Genomic DNA, 25,021 nt, shown 5'->3' on the forward strand with positions numbered 1-25,021 from the left:
ACAGGTATGATATGATATGATAACAGGTATGAGCCATTGGTGCCCAGCTACCATGTCTTTTTATTTGGCATATGGGAAAGAGGCTGAACTGAACTTAGGACTCCTGGACTTTGGGCCTGGGTCTAAAATCCTGGTTTCACCTTTACCCTTCTGTCTCAACAATCATCTGACCCCCACTCCCACACCTTGTCCTGTTTCCAGGAAGCCTCTCTTCTCTGTGCTTATTCTCTGAGGTGAAGCTCTGTGGAGACCCCAGTGACCCTTGATCCAGAAGACCCAGACTGTGTCAAACTGCTTTATTGGAATAGAGAAAATATGCAACAGGAAACAGACTTGGTGTTGACAGATCTAGGTGCTGACAGCTCTAGGTCCCTTGCCCCCACCCCTTGTAGCTCCAAGGCTTGGGTAGACTCCCTACAGGGAGTTCCCCATTTTTCTGGACCATGAAAGACCTCCACTTTGGAAAGACGCAAGGGGCAGGAGCTTCATAATTAGCAAAATGCCCACAATGACAGCAACAGCAACACAGGACAGGACTTGACACTTCAAGAAGGACGTGTAGTGTAGAGATGGTCAGGTCCACTGTGTCCATGTTAACAGCACCACAACATACAGGATGCCGGTGTGCCTGGCCTTGCCACTCCAGGGGCCGGCAACACACCCCGTGAGGCTGACATGGATGCCCCGAAGGGGGATCGTGTTCTCACCATCCAGCAATAGAAAGAGTTAACTGAATACACATGTTCACATTCTCTGCAGGGACAATCAAATTAAGGTACCAAGGGCAGGGAAGAAAACATTTTCAAGAGAACAAAGAAAGCCTGCTTCCTGGTTCTAAACAGGCACCAGGCCAGACAAGGCAGGCAGCAGGCAGGCGGCTTGAACTAGCCAGTAAGCTCAACAGGCAGCTCTCGGCCACACAGGGTCTCCCACTGGCGAGCCAAGAGTGAGATGAGCTTTTCTCGGCTCTCAGCACTAGGGACAAACACCTGCCACTGGACCTCACGGCCCTGGCTGCCCCTCGCAAGGCCACCTGCCACCTCCCCAAAGTGGTCCAGGGTGACATTGCCCATGAGATCATGGCCCTGCACATCATCAAAGACAAGCGTGAGGGCCTGTGGGTAGGGCTGATAGCCCATGAGCACACGGTCCAGGTCCCGGACACGGCGGCCATCATCCAGCCGGTACCTGTCTCTCTGCGGTGGCTCTTTGGCAAACTCAGGCAGTGGGTAATGGACATAGTCCTCATCTAAAAGAAAAATCTCGGCACTGGTGAGCAGGAGTGTCTTGGGGCGCAGCGGGCTCCTGCAGCGCCCAGGTGGTGGTGGGCCTACCTGGAAGGCCTGCACATACAAGAGGATGCTGAGGGTTGGGGCATTTTCTGGGTCAGCCATCTTCTGTGCCACAATGTATGTCAGGTCCCCAACCTCCTCCTCACTGGGGTAGGTGAACTTGACACGGCTTGAATGGATCAGCTCATAGTTCTCCATCTTCCCTGCAGAGAGAGATGCCACCAGGACTGTGGCCTATGGTGGGACTGGAAGGACCAGCAGTCTAGAGACCCCCACATGAGAGAGGCAGGCTAAGGACTGACTCTAGAGATGTGTATGCTGGATGGGAGAGGGATTGCTGGGATGGAGACCCTGCTAAGGAAAAGATCTATAGAAAATCCTTACCAGCTAAGCAGGACAAGAGACCAAGTGAAAGGGACAGGCAGAGAGAGGGGACTCTTAAGCAGAGAGGAATTCAGGGGCCTTTGATGTCCACCTGGGTGCTGGCGTGCAGCCCAAGCTGAACAGTGTACCTGTGCTCTTGTTCCCAAACTCTGAGTAGAAGTCTTTGTCAACAGGCTCAGGTGAGGGTGTGCGCTCCAGAGAGGAGAGCACAAGCATGAGGTGCTGGAGGAAGCAGTGTGTCAGGTAGCTGTCCCGTGTCAAGCATGTGACCACCTGCGTCGGGGAGGGGCCTGTGAAGGAAGGGTTGGGACACAGCCACTGGTTATTACCAATCCCCCCTGCCAGGTCTCTGGCCCAGAGAGCCAGGGCTAGGAGGACCCATGTGGGAGAGCAGCCATATCTCAAGCAGGAAGGGCTGAGACATTTTTCTGGACAGGGATACAGAGGCATTAGAGAAAAAGCTTAGTTTTCTCTCTTCAGGAAGTATGAGTCAGAAACATCCTGCCTCTGAGCTCAGGGCCCACTTTGCCGTCTGGGTTGGAGTTCCCTGCACACACTACCTCCTGCTCTGAGCCTCTGCTGAGTCCTGCAATCTCAGCAGTTCCTGAAGCTGCTTCCGCCTGCCTAGTTAGCAAGCTTGTAAGCAGAGATAATGTGCCTATGGCAATGCACCCACATCTGGAAAGTGGAAGCCCACTAGTTAACACTGGCTTTCACTAGACTGGGACACAGCGCAGTGGGTCACTTACCTGTAAGTCGGAAGTGCTGGTCAAAAAGGCCAACGTTGACTGACTGCAGGTCACTGAGTTTGAGTACAAAGCACTGGGAGATGTGGAAAGGGCTGTTGTTGTAGTCAGTATTTTTCTGATGCCAGAAATCTGTGGAAAAAAGGGACTGAGAGTGGCTGTGGGGAGTTGAGCACAAAGGTCAGCCTGTCTAGCAGGAATAGGTCACCTGGGAGGGAACTGACACCTTCTCCATGTATGCAAGGCCACATATGCAACTTAGTCAGGGGTCTAAACAGTTCAGCAGCATCACTAGTCCCTGGGCTAAGACTCCCACAGAGACCCCAGAGAGCAGAGGCTGTTAAGTCCTTGCTCGTGACAGCTAGTTCCCAAGCATTTGCTGGGCCCTGGAATGGTGCATTTACACCTGGCCTTAGGGCTTTAGGAGGGAAGTGCTGTTGTCATCCCCCCTCTTCCTCAGATGAGGGGTTCTTCAGCCCAGAGGAGCCAAAGTCCTGCAGCTAGAGGCACACAGCTGGCCCTCAGCCTGCCTCCAGCACGTGTTCCAGCTCTCCAGGTTAGGTGCCTACCCTGAAGTGGCTCAGAGAAGTAGCGGCGGAGGCCGTCATGCAGCACAAAGTACACGGCCTTGGTGGAGAGCAGCACGCAGGCAGTCACCTCCAGTCCCGGGGTCTGATAGAACACCACTGATGACCACAGGAGGTGCCTCAGTTCCTCATTTTCAACCTAGACACAGAGAGGCTGGGTATGGCAGGGGTATACCTTTCTTCCTCCTAGACAACACCTGATAACAGACTCCTGATGAAGAACCTCCCCTAACCAATACTTCATCTCTGTCTGTTCAACTAATATGGGGGCCTGCACAACCCAGGGAAACGCCTGTGGCCTTGGATGGGAGATCTGAGCAGTGCACCTTATTTCATGGATATGTCTATAAACTCAATGGTAGAGAGGACCCGAGAAGTGGGAGATGGGTATGGGGGAGGGGTCCCAGGGCTAGAGGCTGACCAAGGTCAAGTGGCGAGAGGCAGAGAAAACTACTGGCTTGGGGTACCTCAAGCCCTCAAATGTGTGCGCAGCTGAAGTGAAAGACCATGTGATGTCAGGACTTGCACTGACCCCACACAAGCTCTACCTCATTCTCAGGACTGGCTGTGTCTCAGCAGTATCCGTGCATCCTTACCACAACTGCCACCCAGCAAGACCAGCACTTGGCCCATACCTCGGCAATGCTGCTGTGGAAGAGCTCGATGACAGCGCTTCCCTGTAGGCCGGCGATATGCTGCAGTGACGGGCAGACTGGCAAGTGTGAGGGGATCTGATTCTCCTCTGAGGTGGACTGGATCAGGTGCTCACTTGGGTATTGGGCAGGGGCCTCAGCTTGCACTGGGGCCTCTGCTGGGGACTCCATGGGGGTCTCTACTGAGGCCTCTTCTGTGACCAAAGCTGGAGCTGGGGCCTCTGCTGAGGCTGGAGCTGGGGCTTCCACTGTAGGTGGAGCTGGGGCTGGAGCTGGAGCCAGGGTCTCTGCTACAGCTGATGTCTTTGATGGGCTTGGAGCTGTGGCAGCTGAGCTGGGTATCTGGACTGCCACTGGAGCAGGAGCGGGAGCTGGAGCTGGAGCCAGAGCCTCGGCTGCAACCTCCGGGGGACCCTGGTCATTGCTGTATCTCCCAATGTCCCAAGAAATACCACATTAATACATGGACCCCACAGAAATTGGCTTCATCACACAACCTCCCTGTGTAAAGAAGCTGCTGCTTATATACTACATGCCACCCCAGGGTCATCTGACACTTCATCACCAGCTTATTTATGGAAGGACAGGACAGTGGAAGGGAAGTACCCAGGGCTCTTGGGGAGGTAGGTGATGGGCAGATAGGGGCAGTAGGCTACCACAGGGCTGAGCCAGCTAGACAGATGTAGCCTAGGATTTGGCCTATGGATTGGAAGTTTTGAAAAGGTGGCAAAGTGTAATGCCACCTCAGTGTCCAGAGTGCTAATCTAGGTGCCACGGTACACACAGAGGTGAGAATCAAAAACTCAAATTGTCTTTTTGCCTATAGATGTCCTTAGGTGGCACAGGCTTTTAGCCTACCCAGCCACCACTGCACATGTGCATGCTGAACTGTCACTGGTCTATTCCTGACTTGAAACCAAGTGATGCTCAGAAGTTCAAAGCTCACGGCAGTTGGAAAGAGGGGCTGCAACTGGTCTATGCAGCCATACCCCCTCTGAAGGGGAGTGCCGTGGAATCGCCCTCTCAACCTGACCCACTCTAGCTACTGAGTTGTCTGTAGCTGCGATCGTGTATTCAGTCAAATATCAGGCTCCTGGGCTGCCCTTCTGCTCTCCTGGGATGGGAATGCAGCTGCTAGGAGGCCATTTCTATACCCACTCCCAAGTACAAGCCAGGCTTAGAGATGGCAGGGAAGTGAAGACAAGCCTCACACAGGGCCACCTCCCACTTAAGCTCCTGTCTCAAGCTGGGCATAAGAGGACAGAGGTAATGGGGAACCATGCAAAATTATTAGCTGGGGTACAGACAGCTAGACCCTGAGATGCTGAGAAAAGCCAGGGTGAGAACAGGGTGTCTACTGTCTATTAGTAAGGGGAAAAAATTACCTAGAATGTGTATTAGGAAATGAGTACAGATGAAGAGCTTTCCTTCCCAGTAGGGGAAGTCAGAAAGCCACCAACAGGAGGCAAAGGCTCCTTCCAAGGGCCCACAGTTCCTCTTAAGCCTCAGATGGGGGTGAGCTGTGGAGGGGGGGGTGGGCACTGGTCACCAGCAGGGACTCTTAGGAGGGAGTCTAGGGGAAGTCAGACTCCAAGAGACAGCAGGGGAAGAGGAGAGTGTGAAGAATAGGAAGACAGGGCTGACAATTCTGTCCCCTTCAATACCTCAGTGTTCCCACATGACAGGAGTCCTGAAAGCAATAACCCCCTCCCCCAGCCCAGACATCCCAACCTTGCCACTCTTACCACACAGGGTCTTTGGGAAATAGTCCCAAAGCTACGGGGGAGCTCGGTCCTTTTGTGAAGGGCTAACAGAGCATGTTTGGGAGCTCCTCTCAGAGACGGAAGGAGTCTGACAGGCTGGCTGACCGTCAGTCAAGGCACAAGACTGCTGGGGATGGGGAGGGGGTGATGCCTACAGGACATACTTGGGGTTAGGGGAACAGATGACAGGACCAGGGTTAGAATGACGACCCTTGACAGGGCAGGCACGGTGTGAGGAAGCTCCCTTGACCTGTCCAGCATGGCTGGCAGGAGTCTGTGGGCTAACCCATACTTGTGAGAGCTTTCCTGAGCTTATTCTAAAGTTCTGTTGATAGAGGCCAGGCACCAGGCTCAGAGGAGCCAATGGCAGACCTGAGGGTGGTCAGGGTTTAGGGAAAAGTGGAGGGCTGATGTGCACAGATCACACCCGTGCCAGCCCCATGCTCTCCAGTCTCACCTGGCCCTGCCCTCAGCTGGCTGGCCATCCACGAGGGGGTTCTGGGGCCTGGCTCCAGCTGCAGGGGTCTTGGCAATGACCACAGTCTTCAGGTCCTGCAGTGAGGCCCGCAGCTGGTTGTAGATGCGCAGGAAGTGGAACTTCTCATGGGGCAGCACGAAGATGGCAGTGACAAAGCGGTAGCCGACAAGCAGCTCGAGCACATGGCCGTCAGCGAAGGCACCTCGAGGCTGGGTGCAGCTGCGTGTGGGGTCCAGCAGCACGGTAGAGAGGGGCACACGGCTAAGCTTAAAGCTATTGCGGTTGCGGCAGTTGTGGGTGCCACGGTTGGGCATGGGATTGAAGTCGGCCTTGATGACGTTGAGGTGCTGGGGTGTGAGGAGCAGCCAGTAGGGAATGGCGGCAGACTTGACGGCCTCAGAGGGTGCGCAGCACGAGCGCCGCACTGCGGAGCAGAGTGTGCAGCTGGCCCACTCAATGTTGCCCGAGTAGTCCCCCGCAGCTGTCTGGACCATGCGCTTGTCACTGTAGACCAGGTAGACGGGAAAGCAGCCTTGGCTGCGCTCTTGGCAGCCACCGGCCACCTTGTAGAAGGTAAGCAGCTGGCGCAGGAACTCCTGCAGACTTGTGTGGCTGCCATAGAGGATAGGGCTGCACAGCATGGCCATGTGCTGCGGGGCGAAGCAGGAGCGCAGATCGGCGTGGAACTCGTGCAGGTTGGCAGCATCAGAGATGATGAAGAGTGTGTTCTCACTGTGCCGCACCTTGAGCACCAGACACAGTTCCGGCATGAGGAAGCCAAATTCCGTGAGGTCGCCATGTGGGAAGCAGAAGACGAAACGCAGGGAGGACAGGATGTGCTGGCTGCTGCCTCTTGACTCCTGGTGAGGAATCTCAAAGACAGCGATGCCAAAGTCTGTAAGCACAAGGCAGGCAGCGAACTGGCGGATGCTGCCCTGCACGTGGATCAGGAAGCACCACAGCACCTTGAGGATGCGGATATGCTCCAGCAGGAAATCCTCATCTGCGCCCAGAGCCCACTCCAGTGCCAGGCGCTCCTCCTCAGCCTCCTCATCCTCCTCTTCCTCCTCCTCTTCCTCTTCCTCCCCCTGGATACCACCCTCCTCTTCCTCTGTGTCTGGGGGTCCCATCTCAAAGTAGCGGTTCTCAGCAACATCTTCATCCTCCTCCTCATCCTCCTCCTCTTCCTCCTCCTCCCCCTGGCCCTCTTCCCGCTGGTTGGCAGCCTCAATCCAGGCAGGCAGTTGCCGCTCAATGGCCTGGCGGATCAGTGTGCTCAGGCGCTGGATGAAGTCCTGGTTGGTAGCTGTGTAGCCAATGCAGGTGAAGGGCAGGAAGATGATCTGGCCAGACCCAGGCACCACCTGTACTTCCGGCTCCACATGCTCTGGGCTGTGCAGGGACAGGCTGGGTCAGGGACATGAGAGGGGCACCCACCTGAATTCTGAGCTGCACCTTGTTCCTAAGGAACCAACTCATGGGTCTCCTGCGACTCCAACACAGCTGAACCTCTTTTAAGAGCATGGGAAGCTAAGTGAGTCCAGGCTTCTGTGGGCTCACAGCACAGCTGTCCAACATAGCCCTGTCTAGACCACACTGGTTCTACAACAAAATGGCCAGACCACTCAGACACTCAGATATTGCCATGCACCCTGAGAGCAAAGTGTGTTCCAGGATGTTCCTAAGGACCACCTTCAGGGGCACCCAGGAGTCTCCATGGACAGAAGACTGGGGCAGGCCCTAGACCTTCACGTCTAAATTCCACCTCCTCCTGGCTTCTCCAGCCCTCATAAGCATAACATTGTGGGAACAGGGTCAGGAAGCTAATACTTCATGATTTGTGGCTGCCCCTTTGCGTCCCTTGTTTAGTGATTTAAGGAAGTAGTTGTGCGGTTATTTGTAGCTCAGTGGCAAAGCGCTTGCCTAGCAAGTGCAACAACATCCTGGGTTCAATCCCTAGTACATCTTGGGTTCAATCTCCAGTACCAAAAAGAAAAAAGTAAGTAGCTGTGGTTCAGTCTGGTACAGACTGTGGCAGAGCAAAGCTAAAGTTTAAGGAAAATGGATCAAAATCTATCTCATCAGTGCTTTTGTGTGTGTGCAGGTATGCACATTCCAGTCTTGAAGCTTGAACTCAGCCCAGGTACTATTCCTGAGCTTTTTTGTTCAAGACTAGCAGTCTACTACTTGAGCCACATCTCCACTTCCAACTTTTTGGGGAGTAGTTAACTGGAGATAAGTCTCAGACTTTTCTTCCCAGCCTGGCTTCCAACTGTGATTCTCAGATCTCAGCCTCTTAAGTAGCTAGGATTATAGGCCTGAGCCAACAGTGCTTATTTAAATAAGGAAAGCTATATAGAACATCTGTGATAGATTGTTAACAAAATCCAGCTGGTAGCTAGGCAGCAGTAGGATTACAGGCTCATACCTCTTATCCTAGCTACTCAGGAGGCTGAGATCTGAGGACTGTAGTTTGAAGCTAGTCCAGGAAGTAAAGTCTGTGAGACTCTTATATCCAATTAACTACCAAAAAAAGCCAGAAGTGAAGCTGTGGCTCAAGTGGTAGAGCAATAGCCTTGAGACAAAGAAGTCAGGGAGAGCACCCAAGCCCTGAATTCAACCTTCAGGACTGGCATAGAAATCTATATAAAGAATAATACTGCTGGTTACCCCAGCCTGTAGCTGACAGCGTACAGGAAACTGGGCAGCAGGTTCAGAGCATATTTCACAAACTCCTTACCTTGCACCACCAACAGCTCCTGGCATATCCCTTAAGTCATCAGAAGCTGCCTGAGAAAGAAGAAATTGCAGTCAGCCCCGCCTGCTAGTTACTCTCTGGCACTTACTGCGTACTGGACCCTGGCCTGCTGCCTATGGAAGTGCCTCACAATTCCCACACGCTCCACCTGGGTACACTCTGAGGTCTAGAAACATACCCACCTGCTTATCCTGCCAGTATACAACAAGGCTGGCATTCCCAACCATCTGTCTGACCCCAAACCCCAGGCCAGAGCCTGTACAGGTAGCTCTGGCAAGGTCTCCAACATGTTCTGCATACTGGGCTAGATCAGAGCTCAGGAATCTCTTACTATTTGACCCTGGAGAGGCAGGGGGTGCTAGGAGACAGGGAAGGACTTATACCAAAGGTCATGGCCCTGGGCAATAGAGGGATAAGGTTTACAGAGGCCCAGCCACCATACACACACAAGTGAACCACTCTTAGTGCTTTCCTCTCCTCTTGTCCTGGGGCACAGGAATGGGCCCCAAAAGTCTGAGCATCAGCCACAGAGTCACACTGCCCCAGACTAGCAGGGTGATATATATGTAGGAAGGGGTAGAACAGCCCCAGGATAGCTGGTGGCAGGAAGAAGCAGCTCTCCCTCTGAACTGCCTTCCCTGGGGCAGTCTGCTCATATGGTCCAAGGATCTCTTCCCCTGCAAGAGCCCAATGAGAGCACTACCTATTCTCATGGTGGCCAGAAGATGCTGAATACAGATCCTGAGCCACTCAGTTCATGAAGGCTCAACTAGAGACAGGTCCAAGAAAGACTATATCCTTAGCAAGTAGTACACAAAGAGGCCCTAGTAGCACCTGCCATACTCCAGCCAGGTCACTTCAGATTGTGCACCGACCAGCTCAGGCAGGAGAGTTGCAGCAGAGGAACTGGACCCCAAAAGCAGGCAAGAGTGTTACCTGTCCTGTAGGGATGGACTCCAAGGAGTCAGAGCAGCCCTGGGCAATGGGCCGTTCCTCAGGAGTCAGACTGTCTGTAGATGAGAGGCTGCTGGCCAAGGCCTCCTCCTGCACAAACATGATTCCTGCAGAAAGATGGGGAGGGCGGGTGGGCAGGTGGGGAGAGCAGCCATTCAACAAGAGGACTGGGTCTTGAAACACTGGCATGGCTGGGGCTAGCCAGACCCCCAAACTTATATGGGTTACAGAAGAAAATGACAAAGTTGAAATTTTCAACCAATGATAGTTCTTCTAATCTCAAGGCAGGCAGAGGCTTTCTGAGCACACATGCAAAGATAGAAGCTTACCAAATGTGAAAACATAAACACTGAACTTCTGTAGGTGAATTTTAAAGACCATAGCAAAATCAAAGGCAAAGAGAAAAGAGCACTTCTGTATTTAACAAAGATTTAAATCTTTAATCTACAAAGAGCTGTTAATGATTACAGAGAGGGTGGAAACCTCATCAAGAGACTGCAAAGAACATAAGATGTGCTACAGAATGGTCAATAGACATAGCATGAAGATGCTTACCCTCTCTAGCACAGAGGGACAAGGTGAAATAGAACAGTCTGTCTCTAACCTTGGAAAAGGTCATACTGTGTGGTCTGACCTGGTCTAATTGAACAGAGCTAGGCAGTGCGGTGCAGACTTGCCTCAGGAGGGAAGTTTGGGTGGTATGTCCAACAACGTTCATTTTGGGAGCATTATTCCAGAAGGCCTACATATGACCCTATACCCTGATCTGACATCTCCGCAGAGTTCACAAATCTGCAGTGCACAGTGAAGGAGGCTAACCCTTGAGGGCTTGTTTCCTCTAGGGCTGCTGAATACAATCTAAGCCTGCACATACTAACCTGCTTCCTGACAACCATCCCACCCAGTACCCTAGAGCCACTTCTCAGGAACAGTGGCAACTCATGCATCCAGATATGTGTGGGCTATTTAAACCCTACTGAGGCATGTGTGTGTGTGCATGTGTGCACACATGCGCTGGTTCTGGGGCTTGACATCAGGGTCTGAGTATTGTCCTTGAGTTTTTGTGCAAAGGGCTAGTGGTCTACTACTTGAGCCATAGCCATTTCTGGCTTTTTGATGATTAATTGGAGAAGAGTCTCAGGGACTTTCCTGACTGGGCTGGCTCGAATCATAATCCACAGATCTCAGCTTCTTGAGTAGCTAGGATTACAGGTGTGAATTACCAGCACCTGGCTCCTATTGAGGCTATTTTAAGAATGTAGTCTGAAAAAAAAAAAAATATATAGTCTGTCTGGACCTATTACTCCACTCCAGATGGTCTGCAGTCTGATTGAATGGAAAGTCTTTAACATTCTTTGAAATGTAGCTAGCTGGTCTAGAGGCCCAGACTGTCTCAACAGCCTGGCTTTGCCAGCAGTCGACATGGCCCAGTGATACAACTCAGAGAACCACATGATATGAAGTCCTTGTCCAGCTCAGCTGCTTCCTGACCAAGGCTAGGCAGGCAGGTGGCCGAAGACCTGATAATTCCATGAAGCAAAGACACAGAGGCTTTGTGAGGTAGGAAGAGGTGGCAAGGTCCCAGCCATACATGAAGCACCTTCCAGGGCACCCCCAGGCTTTACCTATGTTGCCATTCTCCCCTGGAATCTTACCCTTTTACTGACACATTCAAATCCTATCCATCCTTCAAGATTCACTTTAGATACCACCTCTACTCACACCTCTGCTGCTGAAGACCTTCTAAAAGGTTCCCAACTCATTGTATTGTATATTCCCTTGGGCATACAGTTTACTCCCCACCCCCAAGTGGCTCCATGTTCCTTAGGGGCACTGATCTGAACCCCTACTCAGGATGTGGGAAGGGGGGGTGCCCTTACCGACCAATTCTGTTGAACCAAAAGCAGTGCTAAATGCCTCCCAGCATTAGCTCATACGTGCCTCTCATTGTTTACATTTCATCAAATCTAAGATGCATGGATGTGTTGCCATCTTGGTCTTAGCAGGTGTCCACAGTTGTTCCCATGAGTTCATCACGAATACCAGCTGGCTGGCAGCAACTAGGGGATGCCACTGACTGAAAGACGCATCTCAATTTCAGAGAAGTCACAGGGTGGAGATATGTGCATCTTAGAATCGATGAAGTAGGGGGTATCCACTTTATGGGTGAGAAAACAGCTCCTGAGAGGCTACAAGTTGTTGGAGATCACACAGACAGGAAGCTGGAACTCAGCTGCTCACTCCTAACCACCCCTCTACATAGTTTTCTCTCAGCCCATGGGTGGCTGGAGAACCAACTCTGGCCAATCTGCCATTAGTCATAATCCTCCATATGGCTCCAACAGCAGTCTAATGACTCCTGCAATGACCAGGGGCTTGGGGTTTCCTAGACAGCACCCGCTTCAGGCAGGTTCCTGAGTGCCCAGTTTATTCACAAGTATGCTCCCCTCTATGGATCAGGCTATGAGCAACAGGCATGGGTTAGCAAAGCTGTTCCCACAAGGGGGAAATCTCTGCCCATCCAGACTAGTAATACAGGGCTGAACACACATACATTAGCTGCCTCCACAGTTGTGAGAAAAAAAGCAACACTACCCCCACCCCCAAGCCTTGTTTGGACACGAGGAAATGTGGACAAGGACAGTCTGTCCATTTCCTTCCTGGACTATGGCCTGCGCAAACAAGTGGTCAAAAAGGGCCACTCAGTGGATGGGATAGGGGACATCAGGAGTCCTTGGACAGGGATTTGACCTTTGCCATTTCTCACCCAAAAGGAAAGAGATGTGCACACAAAGACATCCACTGCAGTTTTATTTATAAGAGGTGCAATCTGGGATGATGTCTCAATGTCCAGTGACTGGGAGGGGAAGACACACTACAGAGACACTCTGTGGAATGCCCTGGGCAAGGAGGGCAAAGAGAAAGGGGGAGATGAGGTTGGACCTAGCTGCTGCAGAGGCTTTACCAGCTGTACCGCAGCTCTAGGGGAGACACTCATTCCTCCTACCCACCTGGGGTCATGCTCGTTCACACACTCACTCAGATTCAACCACTGCTGACCCCTGGCGATCCAAGGCTATGTCCTTGGATTTGGGACCTTGCACCTCCCTGTACCCCAGAAAGCCTGAAGTTATTTATGTGCCTCCTCTGCAGGGTTGCTAGCATTAGAGGGGCTTGGGTAGTGGGTCTGGTTTGGACGCAAGTGGCAGGGTCAGGAAAGTTTTCTCACAGGGATCCAAACCTTCCTCACCTTTTATGTTAAAAAAAAAGAAAATACAATCCAAAAATCTGAAATGTTTGGCTTAAGTAAATGAGCAAATGTACAGGCACCTAGTCTCACCAGTCCACTTCCATAAACTCTCTTCTGTATGTTACAAGCATGATCTCAGTGTGCTGCTCTGTATTGGCCTCTTGCCTTATCATAAACATGTGACTATCTCCCTCCTTGCTGCCCAGTCTTCTTTCCCTAATGGAACTGCCACAGCTGCACTACAGCTAGCTCTCCCTCCCCTCCTTGGGAGTATATGTCAAGCCTGATGTTCCCTCTCCCCCGAGCATCTTATCCCTCTCTGAGATGATCTCCTCCAGTGGGGTCACCAGGTCAAGGGGTGGGAATGTTTCTGGCGCTTTGAAACCTAGGGTCACACTGTTTTCCCAAGACCTCACACCAAGTTCTGTGTCTCCAGGAGCCCAGGCGGGTGGCGTTCTTTCCTGCGTGTCCCGACCCTCAGCTCCACTCGGGATGGCACACCTGCCCCTCTTCCGTCGGGGCCGGGCAGGCAGACATGCTCATGGGACCTGCTTCACTCACTCATCTCCGAGGATGCCTGGGTTCAGAGGTGAAAGCCCTTTGAAAATGCTAAGACAGGGGGCAGGTGAAAGGAATTGGTCTTAAAGGGACATAGCTTATCTGTATAACTCAGCTTGGTTTCCACAGATGCAGTGTTTGGGTGCAGGCCGCCCCTCAAGAACCAGAGACAAGGCAATGATAAAAGAAAGCTCCTCACACAAGGATTGGGGCTGCAGACTCAGTAAAGGAAGGTCTAGTTTCTCCCACTAACAAGGAACCAGCCTGCCCACCATGCCTGCAGGAGATTGGGTCCTCATGAGCTCACAGCCCAAGCCTGCTCAAAGGGGAGTCTCTGTACACCCGGCAGACACCCCATGGTATCCTAGAGGAGTTGGATGTGGGTGTGAGAGCATCAATGGTCCTCTCTAAGCAAACAACAGTGCTGAAATCAAGCTGCTTCCTCCTCCCTCTGACACAAGTCCCTTAAGCAGACAGCCAGCAGACAGCATCACGCTCCCTATGCCTGACCCTGTAGGAAGCAGGTACTAGCATCTCACCCCCCCAACTACAGCCCAGCCAGAGGACCCAGGAAGGCTGGGCAGCTCTGCCAGAAGCAAGAGCCATACTCCATTACCTTGGTTGGAGAGGATAGGCTGGGGCAGGGAGGCAGAGGTGGGAGCCGTGGTGGGAGGGGAGCCACTGGGTCTGGTGCAGGGGGCAGCTGGGAGCCGAGAATCCTCGCCAACCTGAGGAGGAGTGCTCAAATCAGCCCAGGAGAGAACGAAAGTGCAGGAAGAATAGACCCAACAAGGCCAAGGATGTAGAGGGAGGAGTTCAATGCTCTCATGTTGAGCTCACAGCCCTGAGCAGCATCTCCATGTCCCGCGGGTCCCACCCATGCTCTTGCAGCCACAGAGTGGCACAGTCAGGACTCAGCAGGCTTGAGCAATGCCACATCCTATTTTCCCACATGAACTGCTCCCACCCTGGCCTACTTCTTACCACCACTCTTCCCGTACAAATGCCCACCTTCTTCTCTGGGTTGCTCAGTTTGGACTTGACGTCTTTGGCTTTCTGAATTGCTTTGAGCACTTCCACAGTGTCCAGCTCTTTCTCTGTAGTTGCTGTGTTATCCAGACATACCTACAAAAGTCCAGAAAGCAGATTTAAGTGTAGAGATTGGCGAGCATGGTGGGGCCTTGCTGAGGAGTGGTAGAAGAACACCCCCAGGAGGAACCTGGAGGCACAGGGAAGCCCAGCCCACTAAGAGGCAGGCTCCTTATTACCATCCAAGTGACTTGGGAATGTCTTAGAGAGGCTAATGGAAATCTCGTACTGCTTCCTCTTTCTCTGGGAGTCCCTCTCCAAGAAGAGGAAGCACAAGCCTCTTGGGGGTCTAGGTCTGGGAAAGGGAGAGATCTGCACTAGGTCTCATTATAGGCAGAACTCAGATGGTCAAAGGGCCAAGGGGAGAGCCTTCTGGGTAGGGGACACATCAAGGCAAAGGCATAAAGAGCAGGGAGGATGGGCAGAGACCCTAGTCTGGGAACACAGGGGGAGAGGAAGGTTAGCACACTATTAGGGATAGGCAGCGTGCTCAACTGAGGAAAGGTCCCAAGGACCTGGACAGGAGCTGACTTCCCAGGTGTGGAGCTGAATAGAGCAGGAAATAGCATCTTATGAAGACTGAGTTGAGGACAGTGTAGAAAAAGCAGCATTTGAGGCAGAAAGGTGGTGGAGGCAGGATACAATGAGATCCCTGGTGTCTCTTGCCTAGGATCTGGGAAGAAAGGCTCTGAGGGCTGGTAAGAGAATGGGGACAGAGTCTGCTGGAGCTGAGGGAAACGAATGAACCTAGGGAAAGACCTCTTTGCTTAGCATGGAGGCAGGTAGATGGCTACAGCCAATAAACAGCAGACCCTGGGTTGGCTACATTGGCAAAGGTGGACAAAACCGTTGCACCTGTAGTCAAGCACCATGAGAAGTTATCATAATTAAGTTCCTTTAAGTTCCTTATTTCTGGCTAGAACAATGTTTTTTTTTGGTTGTTGTTGTTGTTGTTGTTTTTCCCCCCAAAATGGAAGACAGTTCCTGCATATCCTGTATTTGTGCTCTGTACTCCTGGGAGCCCTCCTGGCCTATAGCTCTGGCAGGACACAGATCCTGTTGGGGAACCCAGACTAGCTGACAGTGAGAGAGGGCTGGGAGGTGCATGCAGGGAGCCTTTTCCTGGGGAAAATGGACTTTCTAGATAGGGAAGGCGAACAGACATCTTTCTAAAGCAGGCAAGGGCATAGAGTAGTAGTCCCCCTTCACTTCAGTCCCTCCCCGCCTCCTCCTCTCCCCTCCTCCCACTTTTCCTGTCCATGTTGCCCTGGACTCCATCCCACTTATCTCACTGGACTCTCCCAAGGCTCACCTCAGAGGCCCGCTCTCCGAACTGAGCGAGCACCTTGGTCCGGTAGTCAGGGATGATGCTGAGAGGGTTGTTCAGCAGGGCTACGTGCTCCAGACACGGGAGGCTTCCAATGCTCCTGACTTCCTCCATCTGCAAGGCATGAGCGCCATCCCCCTTGGCCCCTTCTCCTAACACTTCAGCAACACGACAACACGCTGGAGCCTCTTTTAAATGAAAGGAATCTTCACGATCTTCCTTAAAGTGATAAACACCAAGGCCCAGCAATCCCAGAGCTCTGAAGCCCCTTAGGACTGCGACTTACCTGTTCAATTCTGTTGTCACTGAGGTCCAAGTTAAGGAGGGAGTAGAGCTTATGCAGGCCACTCAGGCTCTTTAGGAGGTTGCCCGCCAGGTTCAAGGTCTTGATGTTACCCAGTTTGGTGTGGACGCCTTCCAAGGAGGAGAGCTTGTTGTAGGACAGGTCCAGGTGCACGAGGTTGTACAGGTGCTGCAGCAGCATTGAGAACAGGGCAGCAGCCCAGGTAAAGCTTCCACAGAGGGAGCCCACCACCCTTCCAACCCAAACTGACCAGTTCTGCAAGGTAGCTCCGCCAGTCTCTCTGATGGTTATTGGAGGAAGATTCTCTTCTCCCCTGCACATGCCACAACCTAGTGCTACTCTGCAGGCGGGCTGGTGGGAGCATTTAAAATAAGCCTGCCCATCTTCAGGACACTGCACCACTGTTATGACCCTCAGTCTATAGTTATCATTCTAATTCTTTAGAGCAATAATCACTCAGCGTATCACTAGAAGCCTAAAGGGCAGGTGGCAGACCTTGCCCTAGACAGACATTACCTGTAGGTTATCCACAATCAGCACACCATTGTGACTCAGGTCCAAGAACTCAATCTTTGGGATCAGTTTCTTGTGAAAGAAAAAAAAATCATGTTACTCTCTAGCAGCCTATACCCTACATGGTCTGTAACCAGGTGACAGGGAACTCCTTCTCCTGACCAGACTTTCAGCTGGCTATGCCCACGAAGCCCTAATGTGACACCTCCTGTTTCCACTCAGCAACACATACAAAGAGACACACAGAGACTCTAGGGATGAAGACTAGCTACTGATGACATAAAACATTTGGCTATGACAATACAAATGGCAACATCCCAAACAGATAAGGAAGTCTGCTCTTCTCCAGCTCTGTCCACTCCCACTGAGCACAAAGATTCACACTCTTATAGCCTTAAAGTCATCAAGATAGCACTCTTCCATGGGCCCATCTTTTAAACTCTTAGAAAGAGTTTTTCTTCTACATTTCTTAGGAGTAAATATCACCACATACCATGGTTTTATTATACTAAAGGTACATGCAATTGAAATGTTTCACTTAGTTTTAAGTATTTACTGCCAACTTTAAGCAGTCTCACTTTGAAATTTAACTTAAAATCTTCAGGTGACACACAGAACTATGAATACTCTTAGAAAGAGTTTTTCTTCTACATTTCTTAGGAGTAAATATCACCACATACCATGGTTTTATTATACTAAAGGTACATGCAATTGAAATGTTTCACTTAGTTTTAAGTATTTACTGCCAACTTTAAGCAGTCTCACTTTGAAATTTAACTTAAAATCTTCAGGTGACACACAGAACTATGAATACAGGTTTGTCTGTGGTCATTCCAGACAAAGTAATGAAATATCCAGCCCTCAGGATGTGATCAGAGCAGAGTGGTCCCTAGCACTGGCTGCTGCAAACGTACCACAGACTCGTCGATCTCGGAGATGTTATTGTGGCTCAGGTCAAGAGCAGTCAATGCTTGCCAAGTGGGGATGACAGCAGTCACAGGGCCTTCCAGGGCTGTGCCTTCGGGCTCCCACTCATCAAATTCTGAGGCTTCAGGAACAAGGACTTCCTGTGTAAGAACATCTGTTGAGCACCATGCTCAGGCCTCACGCAACACTAACTGGAACACCACTCTTGCAAAATTTAAGGAAGGAATTGAGCATATTTAGCATGTGGAAGTGAGCTTGCATTAAAACAGGCTTTGGTTCATGTGTCTTTAAACGATTATGAAATAACCCAAAGGTTTAAAAGCACAACAGCCACTAAAAGTCCCTAAGACTCTTATCTCCATGTAACCACAAAAAGTTAGAAGTGGAACTATGGCTCAAGCGGTAGGCACTAGCCTTGAGCAAAAGAGCTCAGGGACAATACCCAGGTCCTGAGTTCAAGTCCAGTAACCCTCTGCCCCATCCCCCTCCCACTCTCCCAGTCTTTTGTATACTCAGATTTGGATCTTAACATTACTAAGATAAAATCCTTAAGAAGGTAAAAGGAGCTTACATTTCCAATTGGAGTGGTTCTGTGGCTCATGTATGAACATTGGGGTCTAGCACTTCTATTCCTTACCTTTAACTTCCAAGTTCATGGAGCATGAGATACAAATGAATGGAAGCCAGGATTGTTTTTTAGGCTTAAATGAAGTTAAACTATCAAACTAATGTTACCTGCTACACAGCCACAATTTAGTCATTAAAAGAACAAGAGGTGGCTCATGCTTGTAATCCTAGCTACTCAGAAGGCTGAGATCTGATGACTGTAATTCAAAGCCAGCCTGAGCAGGAAAGTCCATGAGACTCTTATCTCCAAAGTCACCAAAAAGCTGCAAGTGGAGGTATAGCTCAAGTGGTAGAGTGTCAGCCTTGAGTGAAATAGCTGTAAGACAATGTCCAGGCCTTGAGTTTAAGCTCTAGTACTGGCATACACACATACAAACAAACAAAAAACAATAACCTTGAGAAGCATGGCAATACATCCTATAATCCCAGAAGGATCACAAGTTTGTGGCCAGCCTGGACTACTTAGTGGAAAAAAAAAAAGTCTGGATGTGGTGGCTCGCAGAAAGATACTTACGAGGCTGAAATCAGGATCACAGTTTAAGGCCAGCCAAGCAAAAGATTTATGAGACCCCATTTCAACCAATAAAAAGCTGACCACAAGCCGGGCGCCGGTGGTTTATACCTGTAATCCTAGCTACTCAGGAGGCTGAGAGCTGAGGATCAAGGTTCAAAGCCAGCCTGGGCAGGAAAGTCTGGGAGACTCTTATCTCCAATAAACCATGAGAAAACCAAAAGTGACGCTACGGCTAAAGTGGTAGAGCGCTCGTCTTGGCCCAAGCCCAGAGTTCAAGCCCCACGACCGACCAAAAAAAAAAAAAGCTGACCACAATGGCTCATGCCTGTAATCCTAGCCACACAGGAAGCACAAATAATACTGTGGTCCAGGCCAGGCATAAATGTGAATCTTATCTGAAAAATAACTAAAGTAAAAAGGGCTGTGATATGGCTCAAGTGGTTCAAACTCAAGTACCAAATATGCAAAAGCAGAAAGACAAACATAAAATATAACAATAAGGGGCTGGGAAGGTGGCTCAGTGGTAGAGTGCTTGCCTTGCATGCATGAGGCCCTGGGTTCGATTCCTCAAAACCACATAAGCAGAAAAAGCCAGAAGTGGCTCTGTGGCTCAAGCAGTAGGGCACTAGCCGTGAGTTGAAGAGCTGAGGGACAGTGCCCAGGCCCAGAGTGCAGGCCCCATGACTGACCAAAAAAAAAATACAACATAAAAATTTTTTTCAAGAAAAAGTCCCAGTCCCTCTAAAATGTCTAATGAATACTGACTTACGGTGAAGATGCAGATTCAAGTACCTCAGGGTCCATTATAAGCTGGACAGTCCTATGAGTACTGATAAGACACTGCAGGGGTCATAGCTGGAACCATGCCCCACAGCACAGGCAAAAGCTCACCTTCATGGAGGTTGCTGAGAAGCGGACACTCATCGTGGCTAAGGTAGGCTTCGAAGTAACCAGCCCTTGGATGTGCTTGGCATCACAGTGACTTATCTGGAACAAAGCACAGCTACGTCTGAGAAATAACCTGCCCCATCAGAAGTTCCAGGAAGTGAGCACTCAACCCACAATGCACAAAAGAAGTCCAACAATGGGCAAGCCCAAACCCTCACAGGCAGGAGTCAAAACCTAATCCTTTTTTTTGTCAGTGCTAGACAGAGCTGACTAAGCATTCTGTGAAGTACTTAGCATGAAAGGCATTCCGATCCTCAGATTCGCAATACATCACAAAATCCATTTTCTTGTTAAGGGCTTCTTGGAGCCTGTCAGGTAGATATAAAGGGTGGGTCATGGGAACCAGCCACGGAAAGCAAAGAGCAAATGGCCTCCGCAGTGCGGCAAGTGTGGTGAAACTCCTGCTGGCCCCACCCCAGTCCACTGCCCTCAGCTGTCCTGTGGTGAGAGGCCAAGCCCACTTGACCCCAGTGCTACAAACTCACAGACCAGACAGAGCCTCAGCTGCCTTTTGAGGCCCTAGCCAGTAGTGGTTGAGACAAACATCTTGAGCTTCCATCAAGAGGAGTGGCCCCAAAACCCAAAGCAAATCTCAGTTTGCTGCTCCTGAACCTGATGATCCTAGCCATACTTCCTTGTCTCACTAAGCCTTAGTTTCCTCAACTGTAAACATCTGGGGGTTGGAGGTGTGGCTCAGATGATAGACTGTCAGCCAATGAGTAAAAGCATCAGAGACCAAGTTTGACCAAGCAGTGTTTTGTGATTAAATCTGGCCATTAGACATCAAAACAGCTACTTAGCTATAGTCAGAGAGAGATGGTGCCTGTTCTTGACTCAGCCCTGCCAGCATCTCAGCGGCCCCAGGCCTTACCTCTACCTGGTGAAGAGACTTGAATATTGACAGATCAAACGGCAGGAGCTGCTCCTGAATGTTGCTAGTCCCAAAAGGTCCTTCTGTGCCAGAAACCTGAGGCAAAAAGACAAAGCTTAAATTAGGGATGCTGCTGCCACCGCTCACCATCCACATTTTAGTGCACCAGTAGCTGCCAAACTTGAAACTTTGATAACTTCTATTTTCAACAAAATGGTTAGGCCAAAGCTTAAAGTAAAAGTATACTGGGTCATGGTGCCCCCTGGTGTTCACAGTGTGAAGAACACTAGATGGTCTTTCCACAAAGAGCTCCTGAACCTTCAAACTCACTTGCCAGCTGTCAGTGAGCCAACTGAATGGCTCTACATGGCTGAACAGCTGCATCCTTACCTTAAGGTACTTAAGGCGACAGGTGAAGTCCAGAATATGCCCAAGGTCAGTCTTGGCATCCCCACTGGCACATGTGGGCTTTCCTTGTAGCAGCTGCTGGGTGACTGCATACAGTTGAAGGGGTCTGATGGCAAAGACCTCACCAGCCCCCAAGAGCTGTTCTCCTGCAACAGCCAATTCCCAGGGGATGAGTGTCTAACCCTAACCCCAGTCCACTGTACAACCAGGGCATCTGTTCACTATGCCAATGGTCAATCAACACTGAGCAAGCACCTATTACATTCACCCACAGTGTCAGATGAAACTACAGCCTTAACCATGCAGGAACTGCTGCCCTCCTGAGCTCACACTGAGCACAGGGCAGCCTGGGATGTGTGGAGACAGAGGAAAGGGAATGGGGCTGTGCAACTGGAGAGCCACTCTAAAGAATGAGGCCAAGTCAGACATATGCTGCAACCTCCAAAATGCAGATGTTGAAGTTAGGTGCAAGCCTAAGATGCCAGGTCAGTGAGAAGCCTGAGAGCTTTTGAGCCAGACTGACTGGCATTTGGTTCTTGTGCGCCTTCTTGTTAGCCATGTACCCTCACACAGGTTACTGGGCCTCTTGTCAGTATTTTCACTTCTACCTGCTGGGGGGGGGGGTAGGCAGGGAGGGAGCCAATACGATGTTAACCATAGGACTGGTGGCAGGCATGCTCATTACATGTCAGCTATTGTTACCATGCTTTCTGATAGTTCTATGACTCAAGGTTATCTTCTACTTGCTCTTTATAGTCTTTCAAGCAAGAACAAACCAGGTACAAGATGCAACATTGCAGCTACCTTTCAGCATTCCACTAAAGAATAAGTCCTCGACATAGGAACTCAAAAAAGTCTCTGGATGGACCATAGCCTCTCACCTGTAGGTAGGTAGGCAGGCTTAGCTGTGAACCAGGGCCAGGGATTTGGGCACCCCCAAGGAGGTAAACCCTGGCTAGGACTCAACACATTGAGTTCTGTGCTGCCTTGGGTCTCCAGATGCCTAGTTAAGACTAGTCAAGGTGTGCCTATATTTCAAGGACTAATGACCACATACCTTTTTCAAAGAGTTCTTCAGCCAGTGCTGCAGTGATACCATTTATTTCCTGCAGAAAGAAACAAAACCCTGGTTAGGAAGTCAACTTGCCCTGGTCACTAGAATTTGCACATTCTTAGCTATCTACCTGTTCTATTAATGTAGTGCTGGCTTTCTTTTTTTTTTTTTTTTTTTTTGTCGGTCGTGGGGCTTGAACTCTGGGCTTGGGCGCTGACCCTGTGCTCTCAGCTCAAGGCGAGCACTCTACCACTTGAGCTACAGTGCCACTCATGGTTTTCTAGTGGTTTATTGGAGATAAGAGTCTCACGGACTTTCCTGCCCAAGCTGGCTTTGAACCATGATCCTCAGATCTCAGCCTCCTGAGTAGCTAGGATTACAGGTGTGAGCCACCGGCGCCTGGCTCAATGCTAGCTTTCTTAATGGTAAGCTAGAAAAGGCACAGAGCTTAGAAGGAAAATGAAGCATTTTCAAGTATATGGACACCTAAACCATTTCTTCAAAAACAGGAAAACAGGCCAAGCACTAGTGGCTTACTTCTGTAATCTAGCTACTCTGGAGGTTGAAATCTGAGGATCACAGTTTGAATCTAGCTTAGGAAACAAAGTTCATGAGACTCTTAAGTCAATTAACCAACAAAAGCCAGAAGTAGAGTTGTAGTTCAAGTGATTGAGTGCCAGCCTTGGCAGAAAAAGCTAAGTGAGAAGACCAGTGCTGAATTCAAGCTCTAGTATTTAACACACACACACACACACACACACACACACAGAGGAAACTCCCTAGGAATGATTAGTTCTACCTTCTCTCATTCTGTGTGTGTCTGAGAAAAAGTGGGCACCTGTTTTTTTTCCTGCTCTATCCCTTCCAGATGCATGAAAGTACTACTCATCCTAGAGTCACTAGAGGTAGGAAAGGAGTTCCTTTTCTAGTCATGAGATAAAGGTCAAGGATGACCTTTCAGTCATATTAACAGCTAACATGCCAGATGTTAATTCACACAAGGCAATGCTTGAGCACTAGGCAGATAATATCTCCCACCACCCAACAGGAAGCTACTACCTTGAATCCTGTTAACAAAGATGAGCAAACACAGATGGAGAGGTAATGAGACTTTCCAATTTTTAATGATTAGAAGCTAGCAACCTCGCATTAAGCACTGGGCCTTGGGCCTCTTTGTACACAATCAATTGCCTCACCACTTCAATAAGCAATCCGGGGTTGTCAGGAACCACCAAAGCACATAACCCCTACTGCCTCCAGGTAGGAATTTTAACTACCTGACAGACAGAAGCCAACAGGCCTTTTAGTAAACAGGTCCAGATAGAGGCTGCACAATTACCCTTACAACTCAGGCCAGCAGAACATGTAATTCACATGTTTATGAGACTCAAAAGGCAGTAGGCTACAGAGACAGAATGTCCTTTTCCTGTTTTTCTCTTTGCTTATTTCTTTCTGTCTCTCTGTCTCTGTCCTAGGGTTTGAACACTGTCCCTGAATCTTTTTGCTCAAGGCTAGCACTCCCTAACTTGAGCTACTGCTCTACTTCTGGCTTTTCTGGTGGTTAACTGGAAATAAAGAGTCTCATGGACTTTCTTGCCTGGGCTGGCTTTGAACAGCAATTCTCAGATCTCAGCTTCCTGAGAAGCTAGGATTACAGGCATGAGCCACCAGAACCCTTCCCTTCCATCCTCTACCACTGAACTACATCACTGTTTTCCCTTTTTTGTGTGGGGGGGGAGTGAGGGGGAGGAGGAAAATGAGTTCTAAGATTTGAACTCACAGCTTCATACTTATTAGACAAGTGTCATTGAACCAAACCTTCAACTCTTTTTGGCTGTGTGTGTGTGTGCCTCAACCCTGTTCTCCTTGATAATAGCTGGCCTTCTACCACTTCAGCCATGCCTCTGGTCTAGGTTTTTGGTGGTTAATTGGAGATGAGTCTTGAGGACTTTTCTGCCTGGACTGGCTTTGAATCACAATACTCCTGAATAGCTGGGATTACAGCTATAAGCCTGATATCCATGGTTATTCCTGATATAGGATCTCAATTTTTGCCTGAGTCCATTATAGTTGAAATAACAGGCACATACAACCTCATGGCTTATTCTGTTGAGATTGAGTTTTATAGACTTTTCTGCCTAGGCTGGCCTGGAACTATGATCCTCCTGATCTCAGCCTCCCATGTAGGTGGGATGACAGACATATGCCACCATACCCAGCTGGGAAGGACTCTAGTATGTATGCCCAGGCTATCTTTAAATTGTGATCCTCCTGATCTCAGCCTCTCAATTAGCTGGGATTACAGACGTGAGGCACTGGCATCCAGCCTTAATTTTATTTTCATACAAGGTCTTGCTAAGTTGTCAAGGCTGGCCTAGAACTTAGTCCTCCTGCGCAGCCTCCTGAATAGCCAGGATTATCGACATACATATTACACCTTGCTCATAACGACTTTCTTTCTTTTTTTTTTTTTTTGTTAGTCGTGGGGCTTGAACTCTGGGCCTGGATGCTGTCCCTGAGGCAAACACTCAACCACTTGAGCCACAGTGCCACTTCTACTACTTTTTCTTTATATGCCGCAAATATTTCCTCCCAGACTATATGCCTTTTTTCTTTGTCCAAGATGGTGTAGTAAAGTTTTTTCGTTTTATGTTATTTAACCCATACTTCTTTTCCTTTGTGATGCTGAAGGTCTCTTCCCCTACACCAAAATTATAAAAACGTCCTCCTCATTTTCTTTTGGTCCTTTATGTTGTTTTTTAAACGTATTTATTCTCTAGGCGTTCACACATAGTGACAGCAGGGGCACTCTTAGGGGAGGAACACAAAGGTGCAATGCCTATGTGCCTCTGATCATATAAATAATATTTATCAAAACAAACTCCAAGAAATGGAAACGAGGGCTTTTTTTTGTTTTCCTTTTCTTTTTGTCTTGTTTGTTTATCTTTGGGGGGGTAAGGGAAGGCACAAAAATGGAGGCACAAAGGGTGAACAAATGCATCAATGGTATTCACTA

At 49.8% G+C, this 25,021-nt stretch overlaps 1 protein-coding gene across 4 annotated transcripts in view; it reads right to left on the reverse strand.

Moving 5' to 3' along the window:
- Nucleotides 1–277: 277 nt before the first annotated feature.
- The window catches only part of Nisch (nischarin), a 60,816-nt gene continuing 36,072 nt past the window's right edge, over nucleotides 278–25,021 (reverse strand). For 2 of the 4 annotated variants that reach the window (XM_042679895.1, XM_042679893.1), the window contains 18 exons: nucleotides 22,009–22,057; nucleotides 20,934–21,097; nucleotides 20,544–20,639; nucleotides 19,616–19,711; nucleotides 17,571–17,723; nucleotides 16,660–16,728; nucleotides 16,126–16,311; nucleotides 15,825–15,953; nucleotides 14,435–14,548; nucleotides 14,040–14,151; nucleotides 9,598–9,722; nucleotides 8,644–8,693; nucleotides 5,883–7,295; nucleotides 3,645–4,092; nucleotides 2,992–3,148; nucleotides 2,426–2,554; nucleotides 1,805–1,966; nucleotides 278–1,495 (listed from right to left, as the gene is read on the reverse strand). In XM_042679895.1, the coding sequence (XP_042535829.1) occupies nucleotides 885–1,495; nucleotides 1,805–1,966; nucleotides 2,426–2,554; nucleotides 2,992–3,148; nucleotides 3,645–4,092; nucleotides 5,883–7,295; nucleotides 8,644–8,693; nucleotides 9,598–9,722; nucleotides 14,040–14,151; nucleotides 14,435–14,548; nucleotides 15,825–15,953; nucleotides 16,126–16,311; nucleotides 16,660–16,728; nucleotides 17,571–17,723; nucleotides 19,616–19,711; nucleotides 20,544–20,639; nucleotides 20,934–21,097; nucleotides 22,009–22,057 (4,263 nt within the window). In that variant the 3' untranslated portion in view covers nucleotides 278–884. Of the gene's footprint in view, nucleotides 1,496–1,804; nucleotides 1,967–2,425; nucleotides 2,555–2,991; nucleotides 3,149–3,644; nucleotides 4,093–5,882; nucleotides 7,296–8,643; nucleotides 8,694–9,597; nucleotides 9,723–12,409; nucleotides 13,443–14,039; nucleotides 14,152–14,434; nucleotides 14,549–15,824; nucleotides 15,954–16,125; nucleotides 16,312–16,659; nucleotides 16,729–17,570; nucleotides 17,724–19,615; nucleotides 19,712–20,543; nucleotides 20,640–20,933; nucleotides 21,098–22,008; nucleotides 22,058–25,021 lie in introns of those variants that run through there. The other 2 variants (XM_042679894.1, XM_042679896.1) reach the window with 2 other exon arrangements.

This window comes from Dipodomys spectabilis, unplaced genomic scaffold (genome assembly GCF_019054845.1).
Source record: "Dipodomys spectabilis isolate Male_0828 unplaced genomic scaffold, ASM1905484v1 ptg000054l, whole genome shotgun sequence".
Lineage (NCBI taxonomy): Eukaryota > Metazoa > Chordata > Mammalia > Rodentia > Heteromyidae > Dipodomys > Dipodomys spectabilis.